Source organism: Strongylocentrotus purpuratus, unplaced genomic scaffold (assembly GCF_000002235.5).
Source record: "Strongylocentrotus purpuratus isolate Spur 01 unplaced genomic scaffold, Spur_5.0 spur5_scaffold_5, whole genome shotgun sequence".
Classification (NCBI taxonomy): domain Eukaryota; kingdom Metazoa; phylum Echinodermata; class Echinoidea; order Camarodonta; family Strongylocentrotidae; genus Strongylocentrotus; species Strongylocentrotus purpuratus.
In genome coordinates, this window is record NW_022145611.1 from 7,907,598 (window position 1) to 7,925,882 (window position 18,285).

General features: G+C 36.4%; 1 protein-coding gene across 1 annotated transcript; it reads right to left on the reverse strand.

Moving 5' to 3' along the window:
* Positions 1–13,967: 13,967 nt before the first annotated feature.
* LOC115919059 lies at positions 13,968–17,816 on the reverse strand. The gene is made up of 3 exons (XM_030998530.1): positions 17,775–17,816; positions 15,075–17,159; positions 13,968–14,364 (listed from the first exon to the last, which is right to left on the reverse strand). Exons 1-3 carry the CDS (start codon positions 17,814–17,816, stop codon positions 14,263–14,265), a joined length of 2,229 nt encoding a protein of 742 aa, XP_030854390.1. The 3' UTR covers positions 13,968–14,262.
* Between the last annotated feature and the right edge of the window lie 469 nt (positions 17,817–18,285).

The following is an 18,285-nucleotide window of genomic DNA, read 5'->3' on the forward strand; positions in this document are numbered from 1 at the left end:
CAATTGCTATCATCAAATTTTGTGTGTAAAGGGTATCTTATAGATATATGTTTCCATCAGTATTTCTAAAGAGTAATTAATTGCCTAAGAGAGATAAAAGGCAATACATGTGATGGTTTATTCAAGCATTTTCTGACATATACACATATTCCACATAAAGTATAGCATTTATCATGAAAAGCATAGATACAAATGAAGACGAAAAAATCCTACTATAGCCAATAGTTTGACCAAAAAACATATTAGTTAGTTTGAATGCATTGTCTATATTAGCAGTAAGTTATAAGGTTAAAATACTTTTACTTTGAACTTCATAAAAATGCTGGGAAGTTTGACTATCTCTGATGTTCCAAATAGTTGGTATGATTTGAAACAATTTTATCAATGCATTCATATTTTTACATCATCTGGAATAATTTTTCATCAGTTTGGGATGAAGGGAATTACAAAGCTCTGTAAAGCCCTGGGAATAATCCACCATCTTTTTCTGAACAAACAAATTGAATATTGCCAATTTCTCTTAATATTGTGAAAGGTTGTTACTCTCTACGGCATAAAAAATATATACCTACGCTGGCATTGCTTTCATGATTATATTCATACTGAGTATTGTTATGGAATTAGCTCTAAGATTTACTATGTGGGCAGTACCAAATGTTTTCCATTATCCAGGCATTATTCCTCTTTAAAGCTCACATACCTCGAGGTCTGTATTAAGGATTTTCAAAGATAAGCATCTACATCTAAGCTTAACGAATAATCACTCTTCATCCATGCCATTTTAATAAATAAAATCCACCCCTGACGAATTCTTTTTAATAGAGACAAGGTATTCCATATTGGTTTTCCATTAAAACCAGAATAGATGCTTTAATTTATTAAAATCTCATGTGCCTGTAGTGCAGTATAGAATCCAAAAACTTTACCAGGATCCTCAAAGAAATGAAAAATTTAAAGGCTTTTTGATTAACTGCTTTATCTGAAAATGGTAAGTGGGAGTTTTATATTTTGTATACAATATTTTCTAATACTTTTGTAAGAAGGGTATCTTATGCATAGCTAGGGTAACAACCTTCTTTCAATTTTCATCTCGGGTATTTTAGACCACTTTATTTTAAACTTCTTATTTTTTCTTGCATTTTAGAATTAATTCATTCAAATTCAACTTTAGAACAAGAGTACCTACATAGTAGAATATTATTAACTGCTATAGCCCCTCTCTTTGTTATGATATGGCTATGTGTTGAAATGCATAGTACATGTAGGTTATTATAAAGAGAAACTATTCAAAATTGTTCAATATTTTTGCCCTGAAATTTAGCAATTTTTTGCTTGTTTGTTTTTGTGAGAACTGCTGATAAGAAACTCATAGATTATATCGTAGGATTTTCGTTATAATATAATACTATATGTGGCCAAGATCAGTGTTCAAGAAAAAGGCAATGCAATTTTTCCACCAACAAGTTTTAAATATTATTAAATATCCCGTATCTGCCAAATTCCAGCAAAGAAACGACAATGTATTCCATTTATACATTTTGTGTTAATGATATATCATGGTGCTATGGATGTAATGTTTCTTCTAAAATGTTGCATAAATGAAATGTCATTACAAAATATAAATGTATATGCTTAGAAATAATCAAAACATCTCTATATGTGTGGATTACATTGTCTTAAAGGGTAAGCAAAATATTCTGTATAAATGCGTACACTATGAGGTGTATTGATATGAAAATCTTTGCTTTTTCGCAGGTAAACCAAAAAAAGATCTTGTTCATTAGTACTCTGCCTGTGTTACTGTACAAATTTTAAAGTAAGAAGTCATATTAAATGTTGCTTTCCATAAAAGAGTTTGATTTATGAAGGAAATCTAATTTCCTTGTACATATCACTGTATCATAAAATTATAGAACTTTGTCTGTTGTTTATAAGTAAGAGATCTGTATCAGATATTACAATGTTATTTATGTTTGTTGTGATTAGATAGATCTATAAGTTTTGTTTTTACGATATTTTCTAAAATTTTGCTTTAGCTACTTATGTTGTGAAAAAACAAGTGAATCGTTATTTATGCTTATGAATCTGTTAGTTTATCATTGACTTAATTTTGATACTGCATGATGTCTTTGAAGAAAGAAAAGTAATGACTGCATGCTTGCTTTTTCAAAGTGGAAACAAAAATTGTTTGCATTGAATTCACCATTAATAGACAGAGAAAGTTATATGATTTGTCCACTTATGATATACATGTATGACAAGGCTAGTATTATGAAAAATTGAGAAAATTAGCAGGAAGTATGAGCCAATTCTTAAGTCTGATAGAACTGCACTATACTGACAAATCATCTCAACTTTCTTTGTAAAATTATGACTAATTTGATATTTGTGTTCTGCCACTCCTGCAAGGTTCATAAAACATCCAAATGTTACTGTTCTAAAATCCACAGAAAAGCATGATGTTTTCATGCCATCCTGCAACACTTTTTAGTTTGAGGACAGTAAAGTTCTTAATTCTAGTTAAGACTATAAATTCATGAACAAAGTAGTTGTATTTTCAGGCCATTTGTTGTCACTTTCAAGGACAGTGATATTCTAAATATAGGATACAGAAAATCCACAATACAAAAACTTGGGGCATTTGGGGGTAACAGATCCAAGATAAATTGTATATCTATGAAACCTTGAAATGACAAAAAGGGTGTGCCTATGTTTAGGAGCTGTTATCCAAACTTCCAAAGTAGGGGTTCAGGCAAATTGACCCTCATGTAAAATGCAAGGGGGGGGGGGGTGCTTCATTGTTCAAACTTTTTTTATCTTCACCATTTACAGGGCTTGTAGTATTATTCAGTGCATAATATCTCCCTGGAATCTCAGATAGCAGTAAAGAGTTAGTATGGAGTTCTGGATCGGTCATTTGCTACACTCTCACATTCTGGGCTCCCAGCTATTCAAATTCAAGTTGTAAATACCTGTAAAAGTGAGATTAGGTCTGATATTTATATCCTATAATTTTGTCAACCTCTAATTCATTTATCACTGAGATGTAGGGAATTGTTGATATGTCATGATCCATTGCTGATTGAGATGCAAAGAAATTAGATACTTATATTTTTGTAAGAAAAAAATAATGCATGAACAGATATGGTCTTGAACTGCTACTGTGTTTTATTAAATGTATACTTCAGGTGTATTCATAACTGATATGTATGTATTGAATTGGAAGTTATCTTGAGAATAAAATGTATGCAGCAATTGTGCATGAAAACTGAAGCAGCCAGCCGAGATTTGAGTCCATAACTTATTGTGTCACATCAACCAGTTCCACCACTAGACTTTTTGAGGATTTGTTAATGATGAGGAACGTGTTGATTTAGGATTCTCTAAAATTGGGGAGGGGCACTTTCTGAAAGAAAAATGAAAAATAAAAGGGGGAAAATGGCACCTTTTTAGGTGACTCTTCGGTCTAAGGTTTCTTTTTTTGTGCGTGTGTGTTTTGGGGGAGGGAGAGACACATTTTTTAAATGTAACTAAGGCATATTAAATTTGATTTTAGGGGGCACAAGCTAGTTGTACCCCTCGCCCTGAAACCCACCACTGATGAAAAGAGAAGAAACGGAGATATACAATAAAAGAAGGACTATGACGCATGGATAGATTGAAAGATAGATTGAAAGAAGGATTGAGCGAAGAGAAAGATTGGTGAATGAATAGATGAGATGATGAATAAAAGGTTTGATATATGACCACATGGAAATGAGATGAGCAGATTTGGGTATAATATGAATTTTAAAGTATGTACTCAATCATGCTTTAGAACATAGAAAAGAAGCTCTCGGTTGCGCCTGATCAATAGATGAATCGATGAATAACTAGTGCTTTGACGAATTTCTAAGTGAAATGGAGGTGAAAGGGTGTATCTTTGTCATTATAATTCCTATGCAAATAACCTCTAATGGTTATGCAAACGTTTCAGATAGGTGATTTTTTTTTTCACTAACTGTACACAAAGTGTACAACTAAATACTATATAGTCAAACATTTTCCAAAGTTGTTTATCTGCGGAAGTAAAAATGCATGAATGATTCACGGCACTTGCCGGGAATGAATGCCTTTTTGTCTTTTAGCAGTCAATGTGTAACGAAAGTGCCCCCCCCCCCCCTTCCCTGCCAAGTAACGCATTCGAAGGCAGATTTGTCTCATCGCCTTGCGTTTATGCAGAATCTACTAAAAATGACAACGGAGCAATTGTATTTTACCATAATGGAAAGAAATTGATAAGTAATGACGCAATAATCAAGTCTAGAATAGATTTGTTGCACATCAAATATTATCAAAGAAAGTTTCTTAAGGAGTTGCAGTTTCAAAAGAAAAGTCTCCTCAAAGAGTTTTCAATCTTCAATGATCGTAATTAACTTCTTGAAACTTTGTATTAACTGTCTAATATCTAACTTTCCAAAACTCATTCGAGCCATCCCACCCACCAATGGCACTCTTTCCCGGGTAATATAGTATTGATAGCATCTATTCGTTGCAGGTACTAAAAGATAGTACCCCTCAGAAACGTTTGCACATACGTCAGCAGATATTTGAATATTTTAATTAAAATAACAAACAAATAGGTATAAGGTTTGTTATTTTAATTAAAATATTCAAATATCTGCTGACGTATGTGCAAACGTTTCTGAGGGGTAATATCTTTTAGTACCTGCAACGAATAGATGCTATCAATACTATATTACCCGGGAAAGAGTGCCATTGGTGGGTGGGATGGCAACTGCTTGATTTTGGAAACTTGTATTTATTTCTAAAAAGTTATACAAAGATTGTAGAAAGTTAATTATCATAAAGTTTCTTAAGGAGTTGCAGTTTCAAAAGAAAAGTCTCCTCAAATAGTTTTCAATCTTCAATCATCATAATCAACTTTCTACAATCTTTCTAGAAATAAAAACAAGTTTCCAAAATCAAGCAGTTGCCATCCCACCCACCAATGGCTCTTTTTTTCCGGGTAATATAGTATGGATAGCATCTTTTTGTTGCAGGTACTAAAAGATATTACCCCTCAGAAACGTTTGCACATACGTCAGCAGATTTTTGAATATTTTAATTAAAATAACAAACAAATAGGTATAAGGTTTGTTATTTTAATTAAAATATTCAAATATCTGCTGACGTATGTGCAAACGTTTCTGAGGGGTAATATCTTTTAGTACCTGCAACGAATAGATGCTATCAATACTATATTACCCGGGAAAGAGTGCCATTGGTGGGTGGGATGGCAACTGCTTGATTTTGGAAACTTGTATTTATTTCTAAAAAGTTATACAAAGATTGTAGAAAGTTAATTATCATAAAGTTTCTTAAGGAGTTGCAGTTTCAAAAGAAAAGTCTCCTCAAATAGTTTTCAATCTTCAATCATCATAATCAACTTTCTACAATCTTTCTAGAAATAAAAACAAGTTTCCAAAATCAAGCAGTTGCCATCCCACCCACCAATGGCTCTTTTTTCCGGGTAATATAGTATGGATAGCATCTTTTTGTTGCAGGTACTAAAAGATATTACCCCTCAGAAACGTTTGCACATACGTCAGCAGATTTTTGAATATTTTAATTAAAATAACAAACAAATAGGTATAAGGTTTGTTATTTTAATTAAAATATTCAAATATCTGCTGACGTATGTGCAAACGTTTCTGAGGGGTAATATCTTTTAGTACCTGCAACGAATAGATGCTATCAATACTATATTACCCGGGAAAGAGTGCCATTGGTGGGTGGGATGGCAACTGCTTGATTTTGGAAACTTGTATTTATTTCTAAAAAGTTATACAAAGATTGTAGAAAGTTAATTATCATAAAGTTTCTTAAGGAGTTGCAGTTTCAAAAGAAAAGTCTCCTCAAATAGTTTTCAATCTTCAATCATCATAATCAACTTTCTACAATCTTTCTAGAAATAAAAACAAGTTTCCAAAATCAAGCAGTTGCCATCCCACCCACCAATGGCTCTTTTTTCCGGGTAATATAGTATGGATAGCATCTTTTTGTTGCAGGTACTAAAAGATATTACCCCTCAGAAACGTTTGCACATACGTCAGCAGATTTTTGAATATTTTAATTAAAATAACAAACAAATAGGTATAAGGTTTGTTATTCTAATGAAAATATTCAAACATCTGCTGACGTATGTGCAAACGTTTCTGAGGGGTAATATCTTTTAGTACCTGCAACAAAAAGATGCTCTCAATACTATATTACTCGGAGAAAAGTGCCATTGGTGGGTGGGAGGGCACTGCTTAGTTTTTGGAATGTTCGATATGACAAACTTCCAACTTTTGAAAGTTGTATTTTTCAGAAAGTTAATACAAAGTTTCAAGAAGTTAATTATGATCATTGAAGAATGTGAACTCTTTGAGGAGACTTTTCTTTTGATATTGTTCAAAACTGTGATCATTGAATGTGAATTTCTATACTCGTAGATATCTTATTACTCATGAGATAATTTCTCTTGTTCATAAACATGTATGTATTTGCGTAGACGATATTAGTCAAACTTGCTACTAATCAGGATAGGGACGGGACACTTCACTGACATATCATCAGCCGAGGGCCAGAGCGAGAGCGAGTTACTCAATGCAGCGGCCATGGGCTCGGATACTTTTTAAAGTAGTGACTATTTTTTTCATTCCCATAAAATATAGAACCCTTAATATTATACTATTTAGTTGAATATTTTGTGTACAGTTACTAAAAAAGTGCTCACCCCTCTATAAACGTTGGCATATAGATGAACAGATATTTGCATGTTTAGATCAGAATAACAATACATTTCCACTAGCATGTATTTGTATTTTAACCAATCATCGACATTACAATCTATGCAAATGAGGTAGTTAATGAATATGCATAGTTGTGCAAGAGGGGTTTGCTTTTTTAGTAACTGTAACCAAAAATTGTTATAAATTAATCTAATAAAAAAAAGAATGCAATGAAAGGTCTTTCTTAAAGAAGCCTGGCAGGGGAAATCGAGGGATGAAGACAGACGCAAGGGCCCGAATTCACAAAGGAGGTTTGTCGACAAACCTTGGTTTTCGTACGTAGCGTTTTTACGCGTTTTTTTTTACAAACTTGGTTTGTAAAAACGCGTCATATGACGCACGCCGAAAACCAAGGTTTGTCGACAAACCTCCTTTGTGAATTCGAGCCCTTGATGTCAGACAGAGCATGCAGACGGACAGCGACAGAGAGAGGGAAATTATGAAGACAGAGACAAACAAATGGGAAGAAAAATGGAAAGAAAAATGGAAAGAAAGAGGAGAGAACTCTGAAGATAACCCCTCAACAATCCTTATCCCCACGGTTTCATGTCTAAAGCATACACTGGCATTCAAACAAAACACAAGGTGCTAATTTCTGGGAGTGTTTTATCTTGGACATCCTGTTTTTGGAGTCCAGGGGGTCAAATTAGGGAAGGCTAGACCCCTAACGGAGCTACACGCAACAATTATCTATTTCCTTTCTCAGGGACAGTGTTTTTAAGGGCACAACTTGAAGTTGAGTTATTGTCATCAAAGATATTTACATCTTCGAGGACAAATTCTATTTCCTGAAAAATATATGATGTCATAGTGAAAGAGGGGCTCAGACATTTAGAAGTTGGTATATTGCAATTAAGGAACATAATTGATATGTACCCCCCCCCCTCTCTCTCTCTCTCTCTCTCTCTGTCTCTTTCTCTATCTCTCGCTCTCTTCCTGTCTGTCTGTCTCACTCCCTCTCTTTCTCTTCCATCTCTCCCAGTCCTGCCTCTCTCTCTCTCTCTTGCTTTGTCTCTGCCTCTCTCTACCTGTCCCCCCCTCTCTCTCTCTCTCTCTCTCTCTCTCTTGTCTCTCCATGCCCTCTCCATGCCCTCTCCATTTCTCTATACATCCCACTCTTTTTATAAACTTATTTCAATCATTTTTATACCCTCTTTTTTTAATAATCAAAACTAATATCACCCCTTCAAACACTGAGATACAATAACTTAACATATTTAGAGAGGGAATAATGCAATAACAAATATGAGTAAGAATCAAGTTATTTTTAATGCAAAACAATAATTTAACATCTCAGTGATGTTCAGCACACATTAATCCAGTGTCACCAAATGCATGTAACTATACAGATTGCCAACTGGTTACATTAAAATCAAGTATTTTTCTCAACTGCCCCTCCTCCTGCCCCCCCCCCCCTCCCCATACAAAAGGAATTTCCACAATTGTGTATAATAAAAGAATAAACTCAAGTGTTTATAGTTACTTTTCATACATAATACTACAGAATAGTACACACTGACCAAAAACAACAATTACACTGATAAAACAATGAAACATACTCAAAACAAAGGTTAATAAAATAAATACTCAATAACTTTGTGTCAAAACAATCATGTATGAACAAAATGAAACTAAAATGAATATCAACGCTACTTTTAAGTTTGAAAATGTGGCAAGAGCAAGGTAGGGGAGTTGCATTATCTTACTTACTTTGGCATTGTCATTTAATAAAGTTTTGTAAAAAGAGGAAAATATAATCAACAAAATGCATGTATGGTATTTTACAGACCAGGAATTACAGTTCATATTCTAGTCCAGTTACAATATTCAGAATTACTTGTAATAGAGGTACATTTCCAAAATGACATTCAAACTCTTGCACTGTTCTGGCCATATTTTGGAGTAGCCTAATACATGCATATAATCTTGATTTAACAAAAACTATTCTGGTAGTAGATTATTTATTTTAGACATTTCATACTGATGAAGAAAGGAGAAACTTCCTTTAGGAAACACAAGATCAACAAAATCAAACTTAATATAGTCACAAGGCAAAGAGAAAGTGAGGTACTTATAATAAAAGTGTGCAAAATTAGTTGACATAAGCATTTACACATAAACAGACAATGTAGGATTGTAACAAGCCAAAATAATAATCGTGTCTGTTCAATGCTAGAGGGGCATTAATACCATGTAAAAGTATATGAGTCAATACCCTTCTGGCGCTCAAAAGATGACTTTCCCCTTAATCCCACTGTGATATACAACTATCACAAGCAAATTCAGTGACAATTTCAAACTATTCTGCACTCAAAAAATATCTGCCAATCTTATTTATTGAATCTAGTAATGTCTTTAAGAAATTCATGTAAAGTACACATTTTATGACGATATAATATTGCTCATGGTCAGTACAATAAAAACAGCAATGGCATCTCAGTACTATAGTGAAGAAGAAGAAAAGACACCAAACAAAATACATGTATGACATATATAAAACATGAATACAGAACTAAAAAAACAATTGTTATAAGATATAAAAGCATAGGAAAATTTCTTAGTTGTGATAAAATACATGATAAAATAGTTAGTGACACTCATTTAGAAATCAAAGAATTGTTTTCTTTTAATTTAAAATATAGTGCTCAATGTTTGAATCCAATCCAACCAATTCAAATTTTGACTGCCATGATGTCAAAGTTATTTCTTGAATTTGTTTTTAGCATTTCAAATCAATACTTCTAAGCATACAAAAAGATGATAATAATACATCTATTCTCACAATTGAATAACAATCAAATCTCACGGTGCCAGCATTATTGGAATCCTGCAATAATTTACCACACATCGACATCAAATAACCAATATTAAGCTGCAGAGCAAATATCATAAATGAATTATGGACAGAGAGCCAGCAGCGAGAGAAATAACAGCAAACCCTGGTCTCATAATAATAATCGCAGCGTCAATAATTTATCCTTTGTCGCCTGTTTAATTCAGTTGCTAGGTTACATCAATTCATAATTTTGTGGCCACAAAATTGTTCAACGCACCACACAGAACTCACCACTTCTATCTCAAAATGAGATATTGCTTTAGCTGATTAGATAAGTATTTCAATATGCTGTAATATATATAGTCTGTTCAGAGGCAGAAGGAAATAACTCTGTGTAATGTTTGGATGCCCTTCTGGCTCCGAATTGACAATTTTATTCTAAAAATATATGACGATTTTTTTTTTTTTTTAAAGTAGTGGCAGGAAGTGTACATGAAAAAGATAACTAAAATATTTAGTACCTGTTTGTAATATTTCTTCTACATTTAATTCTTATTATCTTTCTTTTGACCCTTTCTACATCTTCATAACCTTTATTTTCATCTTCTTCTTTGCACTGGTTTCTTTTAACCCTTTACCTATGGGGACCAGGTTGCTCCTGCACTAAATCCTATGGTAATGACTGAATTCAGTAGTTGACGAGTTAAGTCCTTTTATGTCCATACATATCCTTACATTACAAGCAAGTTATGAATCCTCAGCTCAAGAGAATCAACGAAAGACACTCTCTTCTTTGGTTGTCATGTCTTATTGCATAACTCCTGGTAATTTCATCCCTAGACAGTGATTATTAAAATGTTAATTCTCTTAACCATCCCACGTCTGGGGGATTACCTGACACAGCCTCCAGAGACTGGGGATCAATTCTTATTGCTTTCTCAGTACACAACTACATATGAAACCACACCTGAAAATTAAGAACCGCTCTCCCTGTTCCAATGCATTTTGAGGATATCATATAAGCCCCTTAACCAACTGAGTTAATATGATTAATCTTGAAAATTGCTAGATGAACATAATCTGTAACGTATTCTAGATATAGTCTCCGTCAATTGATTTTTTAATCACAGCCATGTGTTATAAGGAGCTTGCAAGGCCTTGTTACGCAACTTTTGTGCCGGTTATAGTTGATGTTTTAAGTCAAGTCATGTGCCCCTAGAGCTAACAAGTGCTGGCTCCTTCACTTTCTCTGCAGGTTATAGGCAATGCTTTAATTGAAGTCAGGTGTTCACATATCAAGCAAGAGATGGGCTCAACTTTTGCAAAGGTTATTGACTTATATCTCACCTGGGAATGTTTTACAGCTCGATTCCAAGTTCCATCGATGGATACAAAAAATGTAAGTTCTAAACAATACCAGAGGTGCTGGGATGGAATATGATTGTTTTTGCTCTCAACTTAATTGCAGACTGGCAAGAAATCCACACAAGTGAATACATATACAATCATTTACAGTTTGACATACCTGTAAATGTATGTTTAAACAGATACTAAGAGATATACAATGACATTTGTTCATGGCAAATATAGGACAATATATTTATATATTTGTATTCTTATTAAGAGTGAAAAGAATATATGTTTTTTCATATGTCAGTCTTCAAAAATATTGTTCCTTCATTTGTTTAGACCTCATTCATATCAAAATATATGAGGACAAAGTAGACTATTAATATATATTTATATCTTTAAACTTTAATATTTGGATGATGAAAAATATTCTAAATACAGCTTTATAATATTCAGTTGCATCAAAGTATCATGGCATCATATTTTGTATTGCAGAATAATTTTCCATGTGACGTACACAATATTTCACACTGGTATAACTGTATCGAAAGTCTTTATCTTCACAATGAAATTCATGTCTTTCATGATCCAGGGACATCTCATCATGGCTGCGTAATGACTACTCCAGAGAGGGAAAGAGAGCAAGAGTGAGAGAAAGAGAGACAGTTAGACAGAGACAGTGAGACAGAGACAGCCAGACAGAGATAGACAGAAGGAGAGAGAGAGGAGGGAAGAAGTAAACCACACCCCCACAACAATTGAATTACATGTCTCGGTGTTAAAACGTCTTTGAAATACAAATGCTACATGATATATGAACAGATGTTTTCCAAATGATATTTTGTAGCGAGCACAAAAAACTTTTACAAAATTTGAATGATTCCACATACATGTATGTCCCCTGTCGATGTTCACAAAAATGATAATACTTGATGGGTATCACTCCTAGCTGGCAACAACATACCAAAGCCCGATGAAACTCTCCATATGATTACGTAGGAGGAATACCGGAGTGATTTAGATACCGTGGTACCTGCCTCATTAGCAAGTAATCATTAGTTGCTCTTCAGATCTTATCAACACCCCTCCCCCCCATCCCTCCCTCCCCAGGCTATTTAAAGCCACGAGGTAATCAGTGAGAGAGAGAAATACCTCATGTTTCTCAAGTATGTCTGTTCAACAATACCTGTGTAGCCTGATCTTGAGATTAGGGGCATTTACAATGCAAGCAAAAACTATAAGGTTTTTCTCACAATGAAAAACCTGAATCGAAACACCCACCTCAGGGGGGGGGGGGGGTGTTTCACAAAGATCCTAAGTCAAACTTAACTCTAAGCTGGACTTAAACATTATGGAGAGCCATTAATTTGTAGCCTTATATAAAAACATATTCAAAAGCAAAAATTCAAGTATTTTAGACTTTTCATAAATTCCACATCAAGAACATGAAATCTCCTTGATAACAGAAAATATAAAAGATTTGAATCAACATGCTATGCCTTTTAAAATAACTTTTACAAAATATTTTCAAAGATACTAACGGCTCTCCAACTTTGAGAAAAGTTCAACTTAGGATCTTTATTTTTAAAAAACACTGGCAGTGTAGATGGGACTCATATCCCTGTAGCCAGAGAAATTGTAATCATGAGCTCAACATCTTCACAATCTTGATTGCATCTTGTGGGGTTTCCTTGGGGGCTCTGTCTGTATATGCCGATATTAGGAGTATCATGTTTTACGACACCGTCTCCATATCCAAACTTCTTTTCTCGGGTCAAACTTTAAATGCTTTCTTTTTAGATGAGCAAACACCTGTTTGAGGATCGAGGGAAGCCTAATGAATCCATATTATTAAAGCAATCATTCTTAGGGTAGAATAATTTTTCTCAATGCTGTTTTCAAAGCTTAGCGAAAAGTGGTGGCATGAAAAGATGTGTCCAGAATGCAAAATGAATCATGACGGAAAATCTTAATATTATGGCATAGAGTAGAACCATATCATTATGACATGACCTTTATGACCTCTGACATGAGGTTGAATGATATCAGAACCATCATTCACATTTGAAGAATCACATCACTGATTTGACAATATCACCTACAATCATGCCTTTTTTGTTCTGGATGCATCTTTTTGTGCCCGTTTGGCATACTTTGCTAAGCTAGGTACATCATGGCATACAGAAAAAATTTGTAGATTTATCAGTATATGAAACCCTTACTTCTGATGTCTAATGATTACAGAGCATATAACAACAAATTGAAATCTGGATTCATATGGCGCCCCCCCCCCCAATCAGGATCAAAGACCCTTGTTAATTTGTAGATTCACTAGTACCTAAGATAATAAAAAATCACCTCTCTCTATTCAAATGTTATTATAACGGAGCATGTAACCACCAATTTCAATCTGGATTCATCTGAAAACCCCTTGCCCACCTCTCTCCACCCCCATCCCGCTCCTCCATCCCAAATAACACAGTATACATGTACTTCATCACGGAGCCATAACACCGTCCCCATCTAGCCCCCCCTCCCCCCATGACCCCTTCCCCCCCCCACCCCTGTATGCAGTACCCAGCCATGAGTCATACCAAGGAGGAGTCGTATTGAGGGCTTAGAAGACTAATTAAGGGTGTCTTGTAGGTGTCTGGGTTGCCGCATTCTAGGAGGATATTGCTGCTTTGAGTTCACTCCATGTCACCTTAATCAGAACAAGTCTTCAGGGACCGGTGACATAACGGTGATGTACATGTATGTTGTAGCTCATTTGCAAGTATGAGACGATTCTACATTATCCTAATGGGTGGGTTTCGTTGTTTTGAAGGGGACATCACATTCATGTTCATACTGTGGTATCTCGGCTCGTTGTATAAGATCTTTTCACTTGTAATATATTTAATGAAATGGAATATTACCGGTTCATCTATTGGTCATGGTCTTTATACCTCTCCCTCTTTATTAATGACAATTCAATGTTCCAAATTCAAATCTTCCAGCCAGTGATTACCGCATGTTCAGCTGACATTCACACATGCAGCATCATAAAATGTAGTGTAAATAAAAACATTGATATACCCTACACTTATCACAACAATACCCTATTGACTGGAGATGGTGCACATTAATGATACCTGGACTTAACCATTCTATCAAGGTGGTACAAATCAATGAGGGCCTAAGGTCCAAGAAAACTTTTCATTAATCTTTTGGTATTCATCCCCATCTTGTAGCTGATCAATTAGAATTGTAAGAATTATCTAAAAAAGTAATCATGCTTTTGTTGGTAACTAGCAGACAAAGCGTGACCTTTGACCCTCATCATAGTGGTACTTCTGTAACGCAGTTATCCAGCATGCAGTGGACGTCATTGGCCTCGGGACATGGCTCTCTGGTCCAGCAAGCCTTCAGAATGTTCAGTAACTGTGAGGATAAGGAAAAAAAGCAACAAGAAATTAACAAAAATGCTAAATGTCTTAACCTTCCATGGTCATATCTGGCATAGAACTTCTTCATAGATTATATAGAGCGTGGTCGCTATTTCAGTTTTTTATTTTAACTGTCCAATTCAGAAAAGACTGACTGAATAGACTCTCAAAACTATAAGCAGATAGAAATTTTTTTTTTCATGTGCCACCTAAGAAAATGATGAAATTGTGACATTTTAATTGAGTCCGAACAATAGGTTTTCACTATCAAGAAATATCATGTTATATCAATATTTTAAACAAATGAAGGATTGATGTTTAAAAGTGGGATAATATCCCAGTCACCTTTGTATTAACAAGCTGAAGGCCAAAGATCGACTGCATAGAACGTGTTTCAGTTTTTAATGCTTTTGGGAAATAATCCTTTCTCCTAAAACATCCTGCCCTTATGCCTCAGTCACACATTTGCGTATTTGGTTTGTGCATTGCTGCGTATTTATGGCAAGTTGTTTTAACATTTATTCCTATTTCTCGATATCAAGGACTACAATTGCTTTACAACAGAAAATCATTTCTTGATATCAAGAAATAGGATTAAATTATAGAACGGCTTGCCATAAATACGCAGCAATACGCAAGCCAAATACGCAAAGGTGTGACTCACGCATTACAGTTCACACTCCCAAGAGTCCTATCAGCACTGACCTGTTTATTGAGGCAACTGTCGGAATCCCTGATGACAGCCAGCCACTCCATGATGGCCACATGGGTGTCTCCAACCTCTAGGAGATGTTCCTGACCTATCCCAACCTTGAGGCAAGGCAGGGCACTCAGAAGCTGCTGGCTGTAGGCTACATGGTGTTTAGTGACCCCACTGGGTACAGTCCTGATAAAGAAGTGCTCCCCGTTGTGCATGGCCTGAGGAAGCGTCCGGACACCGTTGCCACCCACCACAAAATGGGAGTATCCCCATCCGTTGCGTCCCATGACGACCTGATGGTCGTGAAGGTTAGAGGCTCTGGACAATGTCATTGATCGACCATCCATGGTTCGACATCTGCTTCGGGAAGGGTGGTCTTTGGGTAGTGTAGCGTGCGAGTAGCCATAGGCTGTACCATTGGGTAAGGCATATACTTGTCCTTCGTGTTTCATAGCACCTAGTGAAAACTTGCGGTGTGATTTGGAGCCTTCGTAGTAAGACTTGGCCCTACAAGAGTCCTGAGCATCCAGGAGAGAAGCCGCACTGCTGGCCCTACTTACAGGTCGACTGCAGGGTGGGGTCAACGATTCGGGAATCCCTGCCGTGAACGGAGTCAAAGACTTCTTGCGGACATAGAACTTGGAGAGGGAACTTGTTGAGCGCGTCTCTGCTCCATCTCCACTACCCCTCCTTCTATCACTCTCATAATCCGTCTCTTTTTCTGTATCGCTTTGGTCACATGATTTCATCCTCGACCTATATGATTTTTCATGATCCGACTTTGAGTCATCACTTCCTGTGTCACTTGGACACGAGTGTTGCTGTTTGGGTTTCCTCCTACGATTGTTTCTGAAATTTGGTCCATATTCCATCATGGAGTCATCTTCATGACAAGAATCACCATCAGTGGATCCCTCACTGACCTTATGACTGTGAGCACTGGCATCCAGCATGCCTCTCAGCTTGGAAACTGCTGTCCCTCGAGTGGCTTCACTGTCCGAAAGAGCCGATTCCACCCTATTATTCAGCTCTATCAAGTGAGCATCAGATTTCTTGGTCTGTCCACATTTGTTATTAGTACTTCTCATGGAGTTACGGGGTGAAGATATCCCGCTATCGCTGCTGCACAAACTGTGCCTCTTCTCACTCTTGAGAATATCCGATGACATCATCGCCCGGCGTGGAAATGTTGCCGCTAGTCGCGGATTGTCCTTCAAGCTGCTCCCGTCCCCTGCTATGTTATTCCTATTGTAATCAGACACCATTCCACCATGTCTGCTACCATGGTAACCATGGGTATCACCATTCTCTGGCTTTATCAACCTTTCCGCATCATCTTCTCCACTACCTCCGCCTGCTTTCTTATCCTTTGCATGTGCTACATATGTGCTTTGAATGTCAAGGTTATCTCTTGAAGGTATATCAGCGACCCCACTTTTTGGTCTTGGAGGGAGGTTTGTTCGCTCCATCCTCTTATTCAGAATCTTCCGGTAAACCCCAGCATCACTCATTGCCCTTCTGGATCTCATGTCATCCACCGCGTAAGCCTGATTAGCATAGTATATCCTCTTTGGGCTCGGTGTACCACACCTATCGTCTGTCTCGTCCTTCACGCCTCCAGCGTCATCTATCTGGAGCTGTCCAGCTTCAACATCCAGCATCTCCCGACTGACATGAGGGGAATAAAAAACACTAGGGACACCCCTCGCTGACTTGGCGCACCCCTCCCCGGCAAGTCTCGCTCCAATGACCGACCCTTGATCAGGTTTATCCCAGAGGATGTGGCCTTTGTAACCCACAGCAACGTCTTCATCCAGACCCTGATCAACCTGCTTTTGCTTCAGCCAAGCCATCATCTCCATCAGAACAATGGCAAAGGACCGGACATCGTTGGAGAACTCTGGCTTCTTGTTCTTCTCCTCCTTCTCTCCTTCTCTTCCCTTCTTTCCTCCTTTCCGTGGCATCATCAGTTCTGACTTGTCATCCTCCTGCTTCTCGTTCCCGGCCCTGTAGACCGGGGGCTCCTGCCTGGGTGGCTTGGCGTAGTCGATGGCGCTGGTGAAGTTGGAGATCACAGCCTTGACTTTGTTCTGAAAGACAAAAAGGAAACAATAACATTAATCTTTTCAAGTAATCATAAAACTGACTTCCAAGTAGTTACATGCAATTGCCATTCAGCTCCACAAGTGACTTTAATAGTTAATATTTCCTGGGGGGTGTTTCACAAAGATTCTAAGTTGAACTTATCTCTAAGTTTGACTTAACAATTATGGAAAACATCTATGAAACTATTTTGTAAAAGTTATTTTAAAAGGCATAAAATGTTGATTCAAATCATTTATATTTTCTCTAATCAAGGAGATTTCATGTTCTTCATGTGGAATTTATAAAAAGTCTAAAATAGTTGAATTTTCGCATTTGAATATATACATTTTAAGGCTACAAATGACTCTCCATAATTTTTAAGTCCAACTTAGAGTTAAGTTCGATCTTAGTCTTTGTGAAACACCCCCATGCTCTGCTTGTAGGCCCACATAGTGAAATCCCTAGCCATTTATTCTTCTTTTTCTTTGATCAAAACATCAATTTACCAGAATACTAGCTTTGTGTGACAGTACCATTCATCCATCAACCTGAATGAATCGATATCTCTCTAATTCCAGCTGCATTTGAAACTTCTCTTGCTCTCTATATACATAGTTAACTCTTAACACGCCTCCACGGAAACCCTCAATAATCCTCGCCATTGATGTAGGCGTTTATATAATACCAAAATGCAGATAGTGTGGATAACAAATCAAGACAATGAAAAAGAGCTATCCTTCTTTCATGAAACCCAAAATTGATTCACTAAGTGGTGAAGTTTGATATCATGGAGCATATTTTGCAACAAGATTAACGATGAAAAAAGAACCTATGATAACCGGTAAAAGTTATGTCATACAATTTTACTCATGATACATGTTTGTGAGCTTGATGGGCAGAGGAAAAAGTTAATATCTCTTTCTGGATCATGCTTAATGGAATTCTAAACTTCTCCAATCCTCCATCATTCTTTCTCTGTCATCTTACGCTCACGGATTAACTGAGATTCACATGAAAGGTCACGCTGTAAAAACTTATTAGTCAGCCGTGGGCGCATCAGAACTTTGGAGACATTTTCTGATCAATTATTCAGTATCCTATTCATATTCCCCCAAAGCTCTGCTTTTCCCT